This window comes from Carlito syrichta, unplaced genomic scaffold (genome assembly GCF_000164805.1).
Source record: "Carlito syrichta isolate Samal-C Ts95f unplaced genomic scaffold, Tarsius_syrichta-2.0.1 Scaffold314005, whole genome shotgun sequence".
NCBI lineage: Eukaryota > Metazoa > Chordata > Mammalia > Primates > Tarsiidae > Carlito > Carlito syrichta.
The window spans coordinates 19,439-41,517 of NW_007258101.1; the positions used below are offsets into that span (position 1 = coordinate 19,439).

A 22,079-nucleotide genomic window follows, 5' to 3' on the forward strand; every position below is an offset into this window, starting at 1 on the left:
CTTGGAAGGCTGAGGTGGAAGGATTGCCGGAGCCCAGCAGGTCAAGGCTGCGGTGGCCGGGAGCGGCCACTGCACTCCAGCCAGGGCGACAGAGTGAGACTCCAACTCAGAAAAAAAAAAAAAAAAAAAAATTATCTCAGATTGGCAAAATAAATAAAGCAAAAAAGGGATGCTCAATTTTGAAAGTAAGACTATTTTAAACCTTTGTCTATTTTACTCTTGGATCCAAGGAAAGGAAAATGATAGTTCAATCCTAGGGGGTTGTTGATTCATCCATAACTTTCTAGAGTAGATATGTTTGGGAATCCAGAACCTTTGACAATTTAGAAAAGTAATATGCTGCATACATAATGCCACTATAATAAAAATGTTACTATTTCTGCACTGAAACTAATGATAAAGGATAAATACCATAAACAGACTCTCTTCACAACACATCAGATTTTACTGCCAAATAAGTCATTACACACTTTCAGTTTTCAGTGCCTTCTGAAATTTGGAATAATCTATCACTATAATTTTCGGCAATAAAAGTTTGCATCCATCTCATGCGCACTTTCGTAATGTAGGTTATTCACGGGTTGGAAACAGGGAGAAAATATTACATTTTACTTACAGCCAGAAGACCAAATTTTAATATGGAACATCATTATTGAGCCTAGACCTTTATAGGTTATGATGGTCCCTTGAGATCGTTATTCATTCATTTCATGCTTTTCTATTCCTAATCTAGTGGCAAGTGTAATAAACTCCAATAGCTGACATGAACATTTCTACAGAAATTGAAATTAGCAGGGACATAGATTCAGATTAATTTAACACCAACAATAGATCTTAGATCTAGACTTTGATCTTAGGTGAAGAAAATGCTAAAATAGTGAAATTTAAATTTGTTACTTGCCAAACATGCTAAATTATATGTAAGATACACTAACATGTATTTATTTAAGAACCTTCTTATAGTATACAAATAATATACCTTTATTTTATTTTATTTTTTGAGTTGGAGTCTCACTGTCGCCCAGACTGGAGTGCAGTGGCCGCTCCTGGCCACCGCAGCCTCGACCTGCTGGGCTCTGGTGATCCTTCCGTCTCAGCCTTTCAAGTAGCTGGAACTACAGGCGTGCGCTACCACACCCGGCTAATTTTTTTGATTTATTGTAGAGATGAGGTCTCGCCAAGTTGCCTAGGCGGGTCTCAAACCCACGGGCTCAGGCAATCCACTCCCCTCAGCCTTCCAAAGGCGCAGGATTACAGGCTAAGCCACTGAGCCCGCCTAATATACCTTTATATGTAAACTATTAGGTAGATATATAGATGTTCATGGTAGATATATAGATGTTCATTGTCTCTAGAATTTGCTATATGTTGAAAAAATTGTATACTAAAATGCAGGAAAAAGAATGCAATGAAAAGGAAAACACACTATCAGTGTTAATTCATATTTTTAAAAAATACAAAATCAAAGTTTATATCATGAAACTCAAATGCCAGATATAACTTACCTTCCATAGTAAAAATACTAATAGGGAAAGCATCAAAATCCCAGCAAGAATAGCCACTAGAATAATCCACCAAGGTACTCCTGAATATTGAGCTACAGTCTTTGAGGGAAACACAGTCACACGAACCTATAGGGCAGAAAAGAAAGTAGCCATCACTATTTACAGGGGTGAGAATTAATACCAGTAGTCTATAGTTTTAATTTTGCTATAGGACATATTTTGGACAACACAGTCTGTGGATGGATGAGATGACTTTCTGATGTAAGATCCTTTTTCTTAATAATGGGATATTGCTCCAAGAGGCATTCCCTGAACATCTTTTCCCAGAATCTTGAAAATGCTGGGTTATGTTCTGACAAAGTAGTTATTTATTTGCTAACTTATCTTTAAATAATTTTTGTTTAAAAAAAGTAGAGAAAACTGTGTAACGAATCCTCATGTATTCATCAATTCAACAATTACCGTACATGGCCAATCTTTTTACATCTATATGATCCAGTATCTTTTTAAAAATGGTAACTCTTTCTCTTAGTTAATTTTCAGCCATGGAAAGAAAAGGGCCAAGTTTATGTACAATTAACCTATATTCCTCACTAAGATTTTAAAGATGCTGTGAGATATAAAAATAGGGACTGAGTTATATGACTGATGGATACCATTTAAGCTTTTTCTTAGGATATAAAACTAAAGACCCTCATAAAAAATACCATTTCCTGAAATGGCTTGGTGCCATCTTCTACAATAATGTGTATGGTCAAACTAAGCATTCAATTCACTCAGAGGCAGCTTACAGTTTAAGCTGCTGACAATGAGAAGCTTAAACTCAGAATATTTGATAGCTGGTAAATAACAATTAAGTATTCATAGTGTTTACTCAGAAACCTAAAAGAGCTGCTTTTGGCAATTTCCGGCAACTCAGTTACATGGGTTTAGAATTCAAATGGACTTTTGTGATACCAGGAATTATTTTTCAATGCATGCAAAAGACCTGGTGATTGCTATGAACAAGATTTTGTAAACTACACTGATTGGAGATCTACAGGTTTGAAGTTTCTGATTTTTCTGAATTAAGATAAAGTAAAGGGTAAACAAAACTGAGAGGGAGCATTTAAATTCTGAGAAATGTTTTTAGTGAAGTATTCTATACTAGTATTGAACCCTGGATGCTGCTTCTATGTCCACATTGTGCTTCTATGTCTACACTGTGCCTCATTACTTCTATACTATACTATGATTCTTTTCTGAAACTTGTCTTCATTGAAGTATTTTCCTTCCTGCTTCTACTAAAAACCAGCTTATCAACCTCATTTGACTTACAGAAAATGCTTAAAAGCAGCAAAACTGCTTTTCTTTAAATATTTAGTAGGCAGTAATTCACATCTGGAGTTTTTAGCCAACTATACTGACAACATCAGACAGGCACGAAACACTTTCATCAACTATGTTTCCTGTTATGCTCTAAATGAGGTTTCCCCAGGCTTTCAGTCCCAGGGTGGCCTCCTGGCTTATTTTCCTTCTTTCTCCACCCCTCGCTTCCCACCCCTTATGTATCCCAGCTTTAAGCTAAAACAACCCAGCACAAGACATCCACAATGGAGGGAAGAAGGAGGAAATAGTTACAGATCAGTGAAGAAAGAGTATAATTATGTGACTGGTAAGCTAACTACAATACAAAACAAAACAGTGATTTCCATTAACCTATGCTGCCTCTCATTTAACTTTGCTTCCCTGTTATATAGCACAGGGAAGGCACATGATGTGTCCTTGGGGCAAGGCAGCCATGTGGTAAGGTCAACCTCATCTGTAAAAATAAATTCTGTTAAATCTGGAAGTACAGAGTGGAGACTGGCCCTTGGCAAGAGGACCCAACTTTATTATAATCACACCCTGTGTATCAGTGCTTTTAAAACAGCTGGCAATAGGGGGAAAACACTCCCATAAATGGCTATAACCTAACAGCATAAGGGTTAAACGAGGTAATTTTTAATTTTGCAGCCTGGGATGGCAAAGTGGACGGGAATCTAGCTGAAGCTCTAAGCCCTTCAAACCAGAAATTGGAGCCTTTCAGATGTTGTTAAACAACTTACTGGGCATCAAATACTGAGGGGCGACGTCAGGGTCCAGGCTGGCTACACATTTAAAAGGCAGATGTGGTCTGTGGTTCCAGAGAGTCAGCAAGATTCTATTGGTTGTTTGCTTAAATTGTCAACTGAAATGTTTTTTGTTTTGGGTATGATAGTCATTCTCCAGCTGGGATTGGGAACAAGGGGGTGCTGGCCACAGAGCCAAGTGAGGGGGGAGACCAATGGTGGCTGTGATTCCCAGAGCTCTGAGAAGCCTTGTTCCATCCTGTCATAGCAGCTGTTACTGATGCGTGATGGAAGCTTAAGGTGGGCAGAAACAAATAGAACTTTACAACTCCACAAGTAATTTTTCTTTTGGTTTTGTAAAAACGTAGGCATCTCTGTGGGGATGAGGCATGTACGTGAACCTCATCTACCACATGCCCATCGGGGAAAGGAGGCTTGAACTCTGCTGATGCTGATGGTGACCAGTGAGCAGTGCTTGGACCACATGAGCCCACTCTCTCTAAATTACCCCATAATGTAATATTCTCTGCTCTCATTGAACATCAGCACAGGAAATCACCTGATTAAGGGATTTTCATATATTTTATAAAACCATCTATTAAGGGCACTGTTTTCTCTTTGTGATTGTTCCTCATACGAGAAACCATCTTATAAAAGGATTCATATCTCAGGTTCTTCTCTGAATTTAGAGCCAAAAAAGAAAATCTCACTCCCTTAAAGAATTATGTGCCTTTTACCTATCATATTTTTGTTTATCTTTGTCAGCAAGGAAACTTGGATACTCTCTACTTGCTTCCTTAGGCATGAATGGGAATATATAAATAGCACCAGTAACAAGCCCTCCTTCCTTGGCTTCATTCAACAATTCTATCCTGGTTCTCTCCTAGAGCGTGAAATTCTTAACAATGGATGCTGTATCTTATTCAACTCTGCATCTCTACACTTAACACAGGGAAGGTACACGCATGTCCTTAACAGGTACTTGTTAACTGGATGGATTTAACTTAATTGATGCTAAAATGCAACCATCCTACCTGGTTCAATTCTGTGACTTCTGCTCTCCCTTTGTTATAATAGGGTCTTAATTGAAAAGTATTTTGTGGAGAGGTAAACACAAAACTCCTGAAATTGGTTGGGTTTATAAAGAAACAACAAGTCTTTTCTTTATTAGTTTTTTTTTGTAAGCCAGAAGTAAAGTAAAAGTAACAACAAGAAGTTTTGATATTAAAACCAGAAGACAAGACTGAATTACTCAACCTTTTTTGCTTCTATTCCAAAGAAAATGATCTTCAGACTGGAAAAGATAGATGAAATCGAGATAAAGATAAAATTGTAACCCACAATAAGTGAGAGAATAAAAAAGGAGGACATCCTGACACTTAAGCTCAAATCTTCAGGCACAGAAAATCTGCACCTTAAAATACTAAAGAAATGTTTAGATAGGATATCTGAGCTATTGCATCTCAGAAATCACAGAAAATAGAAGAGTTATCAGAAGGCTAGAGAAAAGAAAATGTCTCAATTTTAAAAAGATATGCATTCTACATATGAGACCAGTAATCCATTCACAAATCTACCAATTAAACAAAGTACGGTTACAGAAAAAACTCCAAAATTTCCATCAAGAAGCATGAGTTCTCTAAGTTCTGAGAACATGAAGTGTCCAACAGAACCTCATTTTCATCTGTGAACCAGCCATTAGACTGAATATCAGGGCTCCCAGTTCCATCATTTTCCAGAAGGAAAGAGCACTTAAAGAATGAGTTGTAGGATCTGATGCCTGGTCCCAGCTCTACTTGCTTATCACATGACATTGAAGGGGAGATACCCTTCTACCCTTCTTGGACTCAAGTTTTCTCATTTGAGTTTGAGATTTGGGTACTTTATGGGGACCACATGTCACAGAGTCAAAAACAGGAGTCCTGGAATCAGACAATTATGGGTTTCAATCAGGGACCCAAATGACATCCCCTCTCTGAGTCTACTTCCTTGTTTGTAAAATGGGCACAATGTCTACTTGGCATTCTTATGACGTTTAAATGATGACAAAATATAAGGTATCTGGCAAATTAAAGATATTTTATTAATGCTTTATATTAATGTTAGTCCCTTCTCTCTAAAGTGTTCCCTTTCCAGCTCTAAAACCTCAGTGATTCTCAGAGTTGCTGATTTACAGTTACCAAAACTACAGCTGCTGCCTTCAAAGAGGCAGAGAAAGGATTCTCAGGGAAGCTATGGCTTATTTGGAAGTTCCTTTTTGCCTTGTCGCTATGTCCTGGTGAGTCTGGGACAGTCCTGATTGACACTACTCGTTCCAGCATCCTGCCCGTTAGCATGTGTCCTAGACAAACGTATTCTGGTTTGGATGGTAAATTATAAAGGTATCCTAAGGACCATTATGTTTTGGAAACCAGGATGATCAGGGAGGCTCCCTTAAATTCCAGCTAGCTAAACAACTGAAGCCAGAATGTTTTCCTTAGTAGACTGGCAGACTGACTTAAGAGCAGTAATTCACAAAATTTTTTCGCTAGTCTCTCTTGCAAAACATTCCCATTCATGCTTCCCATCATAACATGCAGTCATTCTGCTTCAAGATCCTGAGACAAGTCCCTGTAGGTTCCTAGGCCTCAACAAGGAACTCCTCACTATTGGTTCATCACTGGGTTCCGCATCTAGTCCTGTTCAGCATTTTTGTTAATTACCTGGATGAAGACATAGAAAGCATGCTTCTGTTTTGAAAATTTGCATGGGTAGAAAGTTGAGAGAGCAAATGACCAAGCAAGGTTCAAAATTACTTTGCAAACTGAAACAATGAACACAGACCAAAGCACATAAAATACGAGGATACATTTAAAGGCATACATTTCGATTTTTTAAAAATTGCTAAAGGACAGGATACTAGAATAGCTTGACAACAAATTCAGATGAAAACACCTGTTAGTTTCAAGTAGAACATGAACACAGAAATAGTAGCTGCTAGAAATTCAAATATACTCCAGTGAAGATTTAAAAAGCACATTTTAGGTTGGTCTGACAGAAGTGTGGTCTGACAGAAAGACTCCAGGTTAAGTTGGTCTGAGCAGACCACACCTCAGCTACTCTGTCCAGGTAGAAGCCACATTGCCCAGTAAGGGCAGGCTCTGGAGGTCAGAGGCCAAGAATCACATGACAGGCGACTGAAAAGCTGGATGTGTAGCTCTGAAGAGAATAAATGTCCAAGGAGGCACAACCGTTTCTTTCAATTTTTTTGAGAGGCTGCTACATGGCCAAGAGAAAACACATATTTTAGACTTGTCCAAGAAACATAATAACCAGGAAGATATCTTTTCTTTTCTTTCTTTCTTTTTTTTTTTTTTTGAGTCGGGGTTTCACTCTGTCATCCAGGCTAGAGTCCAGTGGCACCATCACAGCTCACCATAACCTTGACCTCCTAGGCTTAGGCCAACCTTCCGTCTAAGCCTCTCGAGTAGCTGGGAATACAGTTGAGTGCCAACACGCCTGGCTCACTTTCTGATTTTTTTTGTAAAGACAGGGTTTTGCTATGTTGCCCAGGGTGATCTCAGACTCCTAGGCTCAAGCAATCCTCTCATGTTTACCTTCTAAAATGTTGGGATTACAGGCCACCCATGGCATGGGCCTTTTGTCACTGGGGCATTCCAACAACGGTTGCAGCATCAGGGATGGCAGAAGATATGGGTTTCTACAGAGCGGTGACATGCACCCATTCTTTCACTGAGCCAATAGTTCTCAAATCTACCATAGTCACTGAGCTAGATGACCCTAGATTTACTTCCCTCTTTCAATGATTCTATTAAAATACAGCTTCAGGTGGCAGCCCTTAAAACATTGTCTTTTCTCTTTAATGGGGCAACAGGGCTGTGAGAGAAATGAGTGCCAAAGAGTATGCCTCAGGCTCTTGGGTACAGGGAAGAGGGATTTGCTCTGCATCTGAACAAAGCCGGGGAACCTCTCACCTGAGTGCCTGCGTTGGGCAGCTTGATATTTTCGGCGGCAGCAGTCACATCAATGGAAGCCCGCACAAGAATGTCCAAGTAGTTCAATTTGGAATATTCCTGTGCGGAGACAGTGAATGCATTAGAGAAGTGAGAAATGTCCTAGGCAGATGCAAATGACTTCCAGGGGACAACCTCATGGCAGGGCCACACCTCTAAAAACGTGCTGTTCCATAGCCTTGAGCGCAAAACAAGAGAGGCCTTGCTGTCCAGCCCTCGCAGAGGGCACCTGATATTCCGACAGTTCACGTTCACGCTACAGTTCTAGAGAGAAAGGGAAGACTGGTCGTCAAAACACGGTTCTGGGCAAGTCCTTCCTCCCCTCAACCTTTGTCACACAGCTCTCGAAAAATACTTACAAGGGTCTGGTATTTTCTTTCAGCAAATAAAGAAAATTTTCTGCTGTCATCTATCTGTTTCTCGGCAATTTCCCGCTTCTTTCTTGAGTTGTGAGATTCCTGAAAAGAATTATATCCAATAGTTCCAATGACATAATCCTGTCACTATCATACAAATCTATTGAGCACATGATCCCAAATAATGCCAGATTCACAAAATCAACAATATTCACCCTTCTGCCACCAAAGACACAGAAATAACATACATGTAAAGCCAGCAAGTGTTGTTATCACTCTAACTCCAAGTCTATTGATTTATTCATAGGACTAAGTTTATGTCATTAATTTCTTCCTACTCTGATTCTAAAACTCAGAGAAGGATGCCTTTTTTGTTCTTCTGTGTCCTCACCAAACTATAAGTATACTGAGATCAGGAATCAAATCTTATTCCTATGTCCCTACATCCAGCTCTGTGCCTAACATGTAGTAGATAGCACATTTTGAATGAATAAGTAACCGTGAAGAACAGAGTAAGAAGAAAAAAAAGATCATTTATACAACTAAGTCAGAGGAAAACACTGAAAACCAAGTCATATAAGAACTTTGAAAACCGTATTTTCCTTCTAGTAAAAACTAGGAAGGGCATAATAAAAAAAAAATAATTTTTTTTTCAGTCAGGGTCCACTCTGTTACTCAGGTTGGAGTGCAGGTCACCGCAGCCTCAACCTCCTGGGCTCAGGTGATTATTCTGCCCCAGTCTCCCAAGTAGTTGGGCTACAGGTGTGTTGCTACCACTCCTGGCTAATTTTTATTTTTATTTTTTATTTTTTTGAGTTGGAGTCTCACTCTCTTGCCCAGACTGGAGTGCAGTGGCACACTCACAGCCACCGCAACCTTGACCTGCTGGGCTCAGGTGACCCTTCTGCCTCAGCCTTCCAAGTAGCTGGAACTACAGACGTGTGCTACCATGCCTGGCTAATTTTTTTATTTATTGTAAAGACGAGGTCTCACCAAGTTGCCCAGGCTGGTCTCAAACCCCTCAGATAATCCTCTCATCTCGGCCTCCCAAAGTGCTGGGATCACAGACTTAAGCCACCGTGCCCAGCCTTAATTTTTATTTTTTATAGAGATATGGTCTCACTATGTTGCCCAGGCTGGTCCCAAACTCCTGGGATCAAGTAATCCTTCTGCCTCGGCCTCTCAAAGTGCTGGGATTACAGGCATGAGTCACTGTACCCAGCCTGAAAAAAAAAATGTTTTTTTAAAGTTGATGAGTTGAGGATCATGCTATAAGTCACCAACTCTGAACATCTGAACACTGACCATAACCAATCACTTTAGAATAAAAACAAAAACAAAAACAGACATGCAATGACAAAGCAAACTTTCATTTCACTGGATCATAAATGAAAAGCCAATTACATAGTGTGGAACAATATAGAGAGGGGTTAAGAGTATGGGGTTTGAAATTAGGCAGAAGTAAGCTTGAATGCATTGTCTGTCCCTTGGCAGCTGAGTGACTCCGAGAAAGTTACTTAGTCTCTGAATCTGTGTACCGCTCTGTGAAATGACGCAGATAATAAAAATACCTCATAAGACTATCTGGAAAATGATCAGAAAATGCAAACAAAATGCTTATTAGCACAGTGCCCAAGATTCAACAAGCACTCAATAAATATTTACCATTTAAAAAATAAGAATGCAAAGCTTTCAGGGTCATTTGCTAAGATGCCAATATCTTTTGTAATGAGATTGGTTCTACTTGGCATGAACATTGACCGGCCCACCCCAAGGAGCATGTCCCAGTCCTCCTTGTCCTATACCATACTAGATCATAAAGCTTCAGAAAATGTCACTTGCCTAAACAAGCACTAAATGGCTCTGCCTTAGGTGCCATAATGGCCACTAATCAGCAAAAATGCCTCACTGCCTCGGCTACTCAATTAGAAAAGAAAAATTGGGATGACCAAACAAAAAGTCAACCTGCTAGAATGTCAGTTTCCTGAGGAGAGTAATGATCCCCCCCTAAAAAGTTAGCTTCTCTTATTTACACCTGTGGAGACAGTAGGCAAATACACCAACATACCTTTAAGTTCAAAGGGTTTATCTCACTTTGTGACTCACAAGCTATCTTTTCCAATCCTTTAGCTTCGACTTTCACCAAATAAAGCAACCATTTGCCATTGCTAATTTCTTTGGGCCACTGAATATTCAAGGTTGCTGTGCCGAGGTTTTTAAGAGGTTTACCTAAGTTAATTACCTGTCAGAAAATAATACATATTATCTCCATGTAATCTCATTTTAAATTTTTAAATTTTTTTAATTTTAAAGATGTGGGGTACAATTCAGGGTTAGGTATACAAATGTTCATTATGAAGGTACCCTCGTTGATGAGGTGTGCCCCTCCCTCCCCTGGCAGATTCCCACTACTGCCAATCCTGCAATTCCCCCTCCCCAGCAGTTTCATGTAATCGTCAATGTAAAATTAAGTAGCAGCGCATATTGCCAAGAGAAAGAAGCTAACATAGTCAACATGATCCTACAATGAAAACACAGACTTCAAAATGGACTACAGATAGGGTATTTAAAACAGAGATTAGTACTTAAAGAGTCTTGTCAATAAAAACAGGAACAAAAAAGACCAAAGAGAAACGATTGCTAATTCAATCCACAAACAACTGCTGTATGCAACAGAATCAGTGGCTTAGATATAGCATGTTCTCAATGTACCCAAGGAAAGTCATGTGTGAATCACTCTGTAACTGCCCTGCTTGGAACAAAGCCTGTGCCAAAGCAGTGCTTCGGGAAAACCCCATCCACCATGAAAATGAAGCTGCCTGTTCCAGGGGAGACTGGGTAAAACCATCAGGACAGCCATGAATCTGAGAGTTCAAGCGGGGAATGGAACAACCTCCTGCAGCAGAAGCCAAATGGAGTAGGTAAGAACTCTCTTTGTTTGTGCAGAGACTGCACCGGAAACCACAGGCTTCCTTTTCAATCATACCTGCATAGAGATCATAACCACCACCACTACCTGTCCCAGCTGTGTTTGTCATGCTAAGAGACATATAAAGGAGAATTTAGCCTCTCCATCCTGCTGGAGTCAGAGGTGGGCTCATTCTTGCCATTTCAGACTTTCACCTCAAAGGTCATTTATACTTTCAGGAATGTGATTTGAACCACACAGATCTAAACTCACATATGAGTTATGAGCAGACTTGGTAACATGTGTTTATATTCATGTATCTGGACAGAGATTCACTGTGATGGCCTACTTCAAAATGGTCCAGAGCCAATCATTAGCCTTCCTTACCAGCATATACCAAATCCACATCTACCATCACAAAATTGGGTTTGTGAAAAGTAAGCAAACATTAATACTCTCTCAACCACAAGCAGTAAGAAAGAGGACCTTATAATGGAGGAAGTAATATACAATAAAACTAAATATAAATTACTTTGTGATTTTTCTTTGTTTTATAGACTTTGGGGGAAAAAATTAAATATTATTTTGTCTCTACATTACATACATAGGAAAACTTTCTAGTATGAAAAAGACCAAACCGAACTGGATTCTGAACAATATCTCATGTTGAGTGACAGTTGTTCTTCATTCTGAGGATAAAAGTTTTACTTTAAGTCAGTATGTTGCTTAAAACTGGCAAACTGATTTTTAACTGAGGACTTATAATGCTTATTTATTAAAATTACATACTCAAGATCATACCTATTATATGTTAGCTGTTGGTATAATAAAAGGACCAGTGGTTCCAACTTACCCTGAATTCATACTCGATTAAACTTCCCACATCATCTTCAGATTTCATGGCTTGCTCACCAACAACTGAACCTCCAAAATACACCTGGGAAGGTTTGGCAACTCTGTCAAATTAAAAAACACCAGCTTTAGTGAGGATTGTAAATGGTTCTTTCAAACATTGATTTGTTATGCTAAACACAAACACTTACCCGGAGACCGATAAAAGCAGTTCAATAACCACTTTTGCTTTTGCTGTAATTGAAGCCAAATTATCTTGATTGCTTGTTCTGAAAATGAAAAGAAAACAATAGGGTTGTATTTTACAGTCAGTTTTCTCATCACATTTATGCTTCTTTTATAAGTTAGATCAGCCAATTCATTGACTGCCCGAGTTTTCATGAAATAATTCTTAATAGAAAGGTTGAGGTAACTCTTACGTTTCCAACTTCAGATTAATATCCAGATCTTTGGTGTCAAAGGTGACCTCAGTTGTACTTAAAATCAAATAAAAAATAACCTAAAAAAAACCAAATAGCTGTTAACACAGGCCACACATATAGATACTGTAATGGTACTTAAAACAGTAAAATACAATATGTGAAGGCATCACCTACACTGGAATTTCTTTTAAAAGGGTTTCCAAGCTCACAGTCTGCTTGTGAGCCATTCTGGTTGGCAACACAACTCAACTGTTTCTCCTATAACAGAAAAACACACTAGGTCACAATATGTTCATTTGCTCCACAGTGTTGGGTTTTTCCTTCCAGGTGGTCTCTGAAATACTTACAGGGAAAGCCTTCAGTTCTCGATATGCAGAATAAGTCAAAGTGTCTGGAAAAGTGGCAATGAGCTTAGCTTCATGGGCGTCATCACCATCTTTTGTGGGATTTCTTGGATTGGAAGGGCTGTTTGTTACTGTAATTTCTAAAGCAATATCCTTCTGGTCTTTTAGGACTAGTTCTGGCACACCTTTTTGACTATTAAAAAAAAACAGTAACAAAGAAAAAAACAAAGTCCTCAATACATTTTTAGTAAACCTTTCTTAATAAAAAGCCACTGTGAAACCAGAATCATTTTTGCCAGTGCTACAGAGCGATTCTTACATTGGTAAATAAGAAAATTTGTCTTGATTTCCTTCTCGGGTACAAAATTTATATTCTAGTTTAAGGTTGCTATTACATACATTGTCGGCTCCACATCCTTCTTTTAAGAAGTGCACCTGTAGGAAAACAAAACCATTGTCATTTATACCATGTGAGACTCAGAAAATCATCTAAGTAGGTGACTGGCTGATTCCATACTGTTTATTTCTCTGTTTGACAATTACCATTGCAGAATTCAAGTTCCAAGCATACTTTGCCATGCATCTAATTTCTACTTTGTCCTTTAACAAAATGGTGTTTTAAGAACACTTTGGCTAGGCGCAGTGGCTCATGCTGTAATCCCAGAACTTTGGGAGGCCAAGGCAGGAGATCAGCTTGAGCCCAGGAGTTCAAGACCAGCCTGGGCAACACAGCAAAACTTTGTCTCTACAAAGAAAAAAAAATTAGCCAGGCATGGTGGCATGCGCCTGTAGTCCCAGCTACTAGGGATGCTGAGGTGGAAGGATCACCTAAGCCCAGGAGGTCAAGGTTGCTGTGAGTTGTGATCACTGTGATCATACCACTGTACCCCAGCCTGGGTGACAGTGAGACACTAACTCAAAAAAGACAAAAAATAAGAGCACTTTCACCAGGGCATGTAGGCAGCATGATGTAGTAGAGTGTGACCCTGCAGAAACACAGATTTGGTTTCCAAATCCAGCTCTGCCCCCCTTCCTTATCTGTGGGGCTTTGGACAAGTCACTTAACCTTTTAGAGTCCACGTTTCATCATAGGTCCTATGAGAATGCCACCACCCTACTTTATAGGGCTACTGCTAAGAATTATCAATAATTAATATTATTTACATTTCTTTACTCATTTAGTCCTCCGAACAGATTTCCAAGGATACTGTTATTATAGACCCCACTGGACAGATGAAGAAACAGAGAGCTCAAGGTCAGGTAAGCAAATGGCACACTTGCACAATGCTAGTGGGTGCTAGACAATCACACTGATAAATAATTAGTAAAACCATCTCCTTGCTTTTTATGCTTAGCATGGCTATGAAGCTGGGTATATACACAAAAATATTAATATAACAATATTTAATGTCAATAACATCAAAGGCCAGTGCAGTGGTGCATGCCTATAATCCTAGCAGTTTGGGAGGCCAAGTTAGGAGGACCACTTGAGCCCAGGAGTTCGAGACCAGCCTAGGCAATGTAGCGAGACTTTGTCTCTACAAAAACAATTAAAAAATTAGACAGGTGTGATGATGTGCACCTGTAGTCCCAGCTACTTAGGAGGCTGAGATGAAAGGATTGCCTAAGCCTAAGAGGTGGTGGTGAGCTGTGATGGTGCCACTGCATTCCAGCCTGGGTGACAGAGTGAGGCTCAGTCTCAAATAATAATAATAACAACAACATCAAAGTACACAAAACATAGAAAAATATAAGGAATCATATTTGGTGGCAAAAAACAGTGACTAAATGTAGATTTAAGCATCAGCTCCTGAGTCTGAGTGAGACAGCTAGTATTCACTCCTGGAAAGCTGCAGCAATAAGTCACTCCCTCAGAGTGGACAGACACTCCTCTATCAATTAGCCTTTGACAGCAAGGCCATGATGCAAAATCAAGCTGTCATAGTTCTCCAGGCTAATCTTGCTTCTCAGTCAACCTAAACCCTAGCAAACAGACCCCATCTCATCTGATAGCCATATGAGTATAATATATATATTTTTCTTCTAAAGATGACTTAGGTTACATTAGCACTATTATAAAGGACTGTTTCATTGCTAGTAATGCTTTTTTGCTTTGCTGAATTTTGACCTTCTTTGATTTTAACGTTTTGACTATCAACAATTTACTTCCTATATTTTCATATCCACAATGCATTTTTCTCTCTACATACAGCTACAATATGAGAATATAAACTGCCAATTATATTCTCAGTAAGTTATCGTGGCCAAAAATCATGAAGAAAAATATGCTCTGGTCCCAAATTGCATTTTGTATGTTTCTAGATTTATTGTCAATTGGAGAAACAAGCCTTCTCAAACAAACTGGACATATATCAAGAGACATATTAATGCAAAGGAAAGGCCTTTAAATCAAATCACTAGTTTTACCGCCCTCAAAGACATTTGGTTTAGCATCATAATGTGGCACAAAACTTTGGCACAACAAAAATCAGAAAGACTTACATCAGTATGAACGGTCTTGGCTTCATTCGAATTCAGAATGGGAAGAACTTCTGGAAGTGAATTCACTCGCCTACGAGAGGTTGGCTCTTGGATCTCTACCGAGGCAGTTATGGGAATGGGACGCAGTTTATCTCTGATATTTTCCTGAAAAGTATACAGTCATACAGTCAAGTATGGTCTAGATGTTACTGAGGAATCTCCAAAACAATGACTTTGTATGGATGAATGGGTTGTTAGAATAAATTTTAGAACTCTATAAACGTCACCACAAAACATGCCTCTGTTCTCTTTAAAAAACAGAAGCGACTGTCTGTAGCCCTTACCTGTAGCCAGAGGGTTTCCTCCATGCACATTTTCTGCATCTGCCTATTCAGAGTTAGTTCTCGAGTATATCTGGGCTCAGAACCTTGGTTTCGAAAGTGAACCCTTGACGACAGCCCAGATTTTCTTCTTTCTTTTTCGGCTTCAATTGTGCCCATGATTGCTAGATAAAAGCAACAGAATCATATTAAATGCATGCACGCACACACACAATCCAGCCACTAGCATGCTGAATCCTTTTATGAGATTTTAATTCCTGGTAGAGCAACACTTTCTCCCACTGCCTTTGTTTCTCCTCTTATTTCCTAGCAATGTGCATTTTAACAACTGTGATGTGTCAGATCAAGCTGGCTTTCCTTCCTTTTGCTGTTAACATGCTTTAAATTTTCACTGGGCCACCTGGGGGAGCTCGAGAATAAGTCAAACCCTTCTCAGCAGCAGCAACTAAGAATCAACCAGTTTCTATCTGAAGTTCACCAACCCACAGAATACTATGGGCAACTAGAGGCATCCAACACTCCCTGAGGGCCTAAACTGACTTTCTTCTCCCTTTCAGCGGTAGATGTGGAAGTAGCCTCCTGCCTTTGCTATTCAGAAATGGTGTCTAGAACAGCGGTATCTCCTGAGAGCCTGTAAGAAATCCGGAACCTTAGGCCTCAGCCACACTGAACGAGCCAGAATCTGCATTTTAATAGCAGCACCAGGTGATTCTTAAACACATTAAAGTTTAAGCAGCACTGGTAAAGGATAGTTGTCTAAACAGAGGAACAATATATATTATAGCAATGGAAAAGTCTTTTGACAGTAGGATGAGACCTTTCAGTTTTTTTAATGAAGAATTAAGAGGACAACTCTATTCTTTTTAGGGGATGGAAGGCCGTCTAGCAGAAGCAGTCTGCTCTCGGTGACCTATTCTAATGGAGCCTGGAAACTGGCTAGACTAGGATTACCACAATCTCATTTTTTGACTTTAGAATGCATTCTTTGTCGGTTCGCTGGCTGTAGCTGCTAGTTAACTATGTTTTTCATGGGCCAGTACCTACATCACGTACATTCACTAAGTCCTCACTAACCATCAAAAGGGAAAGCAAACCAAAGTAAGTGGGCAAAGGGCTAGAGAAGGAAAAAAAAAAAAAGCTACTACAGGAAACATGGAAGATGAACAACCCACATTCTCATATTCACTTTAAAGTTGGAAGAGACTTTTTTGAATTTTTTTTAGGAGATAGGAGACAGTCTCTCTCTGTCGCCCAGGCTGGAGTACAGTAGTGCAATCATAGCTCACTGCAGCTTCCAACTCCTAGGCCCAAGTGATCCTCCTGCCTCAGTCTCCTGAGTAGCTAGGACTATGAAAGCATCTATTTTAATACCCTCTTTTTGCAGATGAGGAAATGGAGGCTCCAGGTCAAACTGAGGGACAAAGGCACGACTAACTTCCAAGTCTCCATCACAACCACAAAAGATGATTGGTTTATATAGCGTCTTAGATGTCCTGGTCTCACTTGCCTCTGCAGCTCTGCATGAGTCACTCCCTCCCTCGGCTGGCGTCTTCCAGGAAGCCTGTCCTGGTACCACCTTCACAATTCTAGAGTATTCTATCTCTCCACTTAGCCCCCGTGCTATGATCTCCTGACTATCCCACAGAGGGGCAAAGCTGAGGACAGGAATCACAGCGGTCTTGTTCACCACCGGATCAACTAGCACAACACCTGATAGAAATATGATTTATAGAATAGATGAACGAAAGCAGGAGTAGTTGATTCCCACACAACATGTACATGTACACACACACAGTGACATTATTCGTATGCTGAAACGATAGCTATTCAGATATGTAAGGCCAAAATTTAGAAACACTGACAGTTAGAATGTTAATTTTTGTGTCCATCGGAAGAAATCTTAAATGTCACAGCTGCCAAATGGAACACTCCCCCATTTTAGGCCCTCTGCAGTCTTGACATCATCCATTTATAAGTGACCTGCTAGCCTGACAATGAACCAGATAAAGGCTTACGGGCTGAGTGCCCCTCACAGCCAAAGTGTGGGAGTTGTGGGTGCGTGAAAACCGTTTATCTGCCAAACCCACTCTAACCTTCCCTAACCCCCCCGACAGTTCACATCATCTTAAAATCCTTGCAGGCCACCTCTGCTGACCTCTCAAGGGGCAAGCCGAGTAGAACACTCATTATGGCTCAATTATAGATATCTGTATGTATAGAACACCACATCTGAGGACTGCCAAGTTAAAATAGCCCCATCAAACAATAAGCTCACATTCTTGGATACTGGAGATTTTAGATGTATTAACTCATGTAGCTTTGTGGAAGTTCTGTTTTATTTCATTTAGAATTTCTCAATACCGTGGAAGTCAAAGCAATGAAAGTAAATGTTCTCTGAACGTCTTCAAAGGAAAATGTCCTACTTATAATAGGCCATCAGTAAATATTTGGTTAATGGAGAAGTTTTATATAAAATATACATGGACATCAAATGCTGCCTTCAAGCTAGGAGGAAGTTTGTAATTTATTAGTAGTATATATCCATGATGAATTTGGGAGAAGACAAGGAGTGCTCTGGTGAGACTGTAATCTATAGTCAAACTGAGAGTGATTTGAAAAAATGACAATCAGAAGAGAATAAAAATGTTTCCCCATTTCCTCTCCCTGCCTAGTCAAAGAATCACTGTTTCTCCTGGTCTCTCTAAGCCATTCCAAACAATGGTAAAGGCCTGTTATCCAGGTGGGCAAGTGTAAGATATTGCATTCAGGTAAAAATAATACAAACGAAACTGAAAGGATGACAGATTCTGAGGACATGGTGTAGGTTTTCTTGCCATTAAAAGTCACATAAAGAATTGCTTTCTATGCTCAACAAAATGCTAGCAGCATCAAAAGCAAAGCAAAAGGCCACAGCTCCCCCTAGGCACAAAATCATAATACATTCACTCTAAGAATGCTTCCTGTGAGGTCTGCAGGTCCTGTTGGAGACCCCCCACAGAAGGCGAAGACCCCACAGAAGGGGAGATGGAAGAGCCATCTAAGTACAGCTTAGAATCTGGAAAGAGGAAGGCTGAGTGAACCCATGACAGTGAGAATTGGGTGAAGGTGGACTTAAAAAAAAATTAAACACACAGTATGGTTATTTAAACTTACTTTTCATGATTCGTTGACTCTTATCAATATCTCCCCCTTCTATTCCTTTATTGGGTACATTCATTAGTGTTTTATAAAACTTCATATAGAATTAAGTAAGAATTAAAGTCCAGCTAAGAACAGAGTCATGATCTGCGTGAGAGGATCACCATCATGCACTCTAGCTCTTAATGTGGTTATTTTTTTCTGTTTTAAATAACAGTAGGTTATTTGAATTAGGTTACATCCTGGGATATTAAAAGAAAACAGAGTAATACATTAAATAACAAGGAGAAAACTTAAGAGAACTCATTACCTCCTAGTGAAGTGAAGACTGACAAACATACAAAAGGACAGAATGACCTTTTCCTTCACAAAACTTCCCTTGGCATACACTAGAATACTGAACTGCTGGGACCACAGCCTAACATGGTATGAACCTCTCCTATTTTTTTCATTTCTTCCTTGCAGAAAAGACCTTCTTGGCTAGGCACAGTGCATCGTGCCTGTAATCCTCGCACTTTGGGAGGCCGAGGCAGGAAGATCATTTGAGCCAAGGAGTTTGAGACCAGTCTGGGAAACACAGTGAAACCCTGTCTCTATTAAATAAATACATACTAAAAATTAAAAAAAAAAAAGACTTTCTTCAAATTCCCATGCCCCTCTCTTTGACCATAAAGCTGGGTCAGGTGGTTCACACCTGAAGAGGTTTGGCTGCTACTAAAATACACCACAGGACTTGTCATGGTGGCTCATGCCTATAATCCCAGCATTTTGGGAGGCCGAGGTGGGCTGATTGCTTGAGCCCAGGAGTTTGAGGGCAGCATGGGCAACATAGTGAAACCTTGCCTCCACAAAAAAATAACTAAAAAGTTAGCCAGGTGTGGTGCCATGTGTCTGTAGTCACAGTTACTCAGGATGCTGAGGTAAAAGGGTCCATGATCCCAGAAGGCTGAGGTTGCCATTAGCATAACTATGCCACTGAACTCCAAGCTGAGTGACAGAGTGAGACCCCAACTCAAAAAAAACCCAAAAAACAACAAAAAAAACCCACACACACACCATAGAGGACCTTAGCTGTGATCACTTTTTTTTTTTTTGAGTTGGAGTCTCACTCCAACGTCCAGGCTGAAGTGCAGTGGCACGCTCATGACCACCTCAGTGTTGACCTGCTGGGCTCTGGCAATCCTTCCGCCTCAACCTTCCGAGTAGCCAAATTACAGGCACGTGCTACCATGCCTGGCTAATTTTTGATGTATTGTGGAGACGAGGTCTTGCCAAGTTGCCTGGGCTGGTCTTGAATCGAAGGGCTCAGGCAATCCACTCACCTTGGCCTCCCAAAGTGCTGGGATTACAGGCTGAGCCACCGAGCCCGGCCTGTGATCACTATTGTTAGTGGATCATTAGTGGTGTCAAAACTCATGTCCAAACTCCTATTTTGGATTACAAAGAAACGGAGCACAATAATATGTTATAAATGACAAACTGCTTTTCGCTGCAATTTCTCCTTGGATCTTCACCGCAATCGTATGCAGTGATGACTATCAGAGGTATTGTTTTTAACTGATGGGAATATAAAAACTCAAATGTGAAAGGACTTGCCCTGTTTTGTAGTGTCTGTCAGCATCAAAGCTGAAACCAGGAGCAGCGCCCAAGTCTGACCCCTCGGGGCCAATCTGCAAATTCCTTGGGGGCCTGCATTTGGACACATGGTAGATGTGCTGGGCTGTGGAGGCCTCTGGGAGCAGACGGGGAGTAGAGAGTATCGCTCGACAACAGTTGTATGCTGTGCTCTGACTCCAGAAGTTGCCCTTCCACAACCACCACCCACCACTTCACGACCACAAAATCAACTTTCCACACTGCTTTTCAAAAACAGAGATGGAGGAAACAGTTGTGGTAGCAAATAATTACTTTTCCAAGGCACTCTGTCCTAAACCATCTGCTCCGGAAAATTCACACAGGGACCAAATTAAATGGAGAGATTTTCCTCCCTCACTGTGCTGTGCTCCTGATTAAAGGGGAGACAAAAGATACACTTAATTCTTTAAATAAGAATTTATGGATCCATTTTGGCCTATTGTAGTTTTATTTTTTCTATGATTTATGCAGAACTTTCAACGTGGCAGAAATAAAATCTTTTAAAATGTACTAGGTACTTACATATTGAAGGATTATAACCAGCGGGTTTGGCAGAATATTCAAAACAGGCTTTAACCTTGAGGCTGTATAAAATCAAGCAACATATTTCTCAAAAGATGAGTTACTGCAGTGGAAAAAACCCAACACGTGGAAAAAACCCAACACGTTCCCTGGCTCTCCTCACCCCACTGCCCACTGATGAATAAAATGGTGTATAAGCACTTGACAGATTCCTCTGTCCTGTGGCTCCTCGGGGCAACAGGGCCATCAAAGAACCGAGTAGGGAAACTGAGGAGGATTCCACCAGCTCGGAGGGCCGCTCACCATATTCCACTAGGTGCCCCACATGCTGTTTTTTGGCGGAGGTCGATTTTGTTAGGAGTGACGGTGATGGTTTTCTGAATATTAATCACAGGCCGGGATCTGAAGACAAAGGAGTGAAAACAAGCTCAGCTTTTTGTTACCTTGAACCAGCAAGATTAGTTCACATACTGGCTGGCATCTTTAGCTGCCTCTTGTAACTTAAAAACCACAGGGAAAAAACACTCACACATATGACTTTTTTCTCCTGTTGCTAGAGAAAATAATAATTTTTCTGAATTGGGGTCTCACTCTGTTGCCAAAGCTGAAGTGAGCGGCACAGTCATGCCTCACCACAGTCTTGCCCGCCCGAGCAGCTGGGACTACAGGTGTCCAGCACTATGCCCAGCTAATTGTTTGACTTTTTGTAGAAATGAGGTTTCGCTATGTTGCCAGACTGGTCTCGAACTCCTGGGCTCAAGCAATCCTTTCATCTTGCCCTTGCTGGGACTACAGGCATAAGCTACTGTGCCCAGTCAAAAATGATTGGTAGATATAAATTTATATAATTTAAAGCCTGATTATGTAATATTTATTTACTACTTACAAACTTTTAGGAATACATGCAACACATAAACATTTCAGGGTTTTAAAGCAAATATTTTGTTTCCATCCCACCCAGCCATCCAAGTAGCCTTGTATGTTTTTCTAGACACAGACCAGTCTATATGTGTAAAATATTATCTAAAATTAAATATAAAAATGTATGTTTAATTTCAACTAAATTGGAACTTTTTATACTTATTATTCTGTATGTTGCTTTTTTTCATTCGTTAACATTTCAACTTGGATGGACTTAGAGTCTATAATATTGAATGATCTATCACAGAAACAAAGAACTGGGTACCACATGTTCTCACTCATAAGCAGACCTTGAACAAGTATCATAATACTATAAGAAAGGGATTGGCAGTAGTGGGAAACTGCCAGGTAGAGGGGTGGGCCACACCCCATCAACAAGGGTACCTGCATAATGACCATTTGTATACCTAACACTGAACTGTACCCCACACTTTTTTTTTTTTTTGAGTTGGAGTCTCACTCTGTCGCCCAGACTGGAATGCAGTGGCCACTCCTGGCCACCGCAGCCTCGACCTGCTGGGCTCCGGCGATCCTTCCGCCTCAGCCTTCCG

At 40.2% G+C, this 22,079-nt stretch overlaps 1 protein-coding gene across 3 annotated transcripts in view; it reads right to left on the reverse strand.

Moving 5' to 3' along the window:
- Positions 1-22,079, reverse strand: part of ITGA6 (integrin subunit alpha 6) — an 83,869-nt gene that overhangs the window by 5,134 nt on the left and 56,656 nt on the right. For all 3 annotated transcript variants that reach the window (XM_008070752.2, XM_008070751.2, XM_021718905.1), the window contains 15 exons: positions 20,911-21,009; positions 20,608-20,669; positions 15,316-15,476; positions 14,993-15,136; positions 12,810-12,925; positions 12,494-12,683; positions 12,321-12,404; positions 12,144-12,223; positions 11,916-11,993; positions 11,726-11,828; positions 10,033-10,206; positions 7,968-8,066; positions 7,762-7,872; positions 7,570-7,668; positions 1,506-1,631 (listed from right to left, as the gene is read on the reverse strand). In XM_008070752.2, the coding sequence (XP_008068943.1) occupies positions 1,506-1,631; positions 7,570-7,668; positions 7,762-7,872; positions 7,968-8,066; positions 10,033-10,206; positions 11,726-11,828; positions 11,916-11,993; positions 12,144-12,223; positions 12,321-12,404; positions 12,494-12,683; positions 12,810-12,925; positions 14,993-15,136; positions 15,316-15,476; positions 20,608-20,669; positions 20,911-21,009 (1,726 nt within the window). The remainder of the gene's footprint in view (positions 1-1,505; positions 1,632-7,569; positions 7,669-7,761; positions 7,873-7,967; positions 8,067-10,032; positions 10,207-11,725; positions 11,829-11,915; positions 11,994-12,143; positions 12,224-12,320; positions 12,405-12,493; positions 12,684-12,809; positions 12,926-14,992; positions 15,137-15,315; positions 15,477-20,607; positions 20,670-20,910; positions 21,010-22,079) is intronic.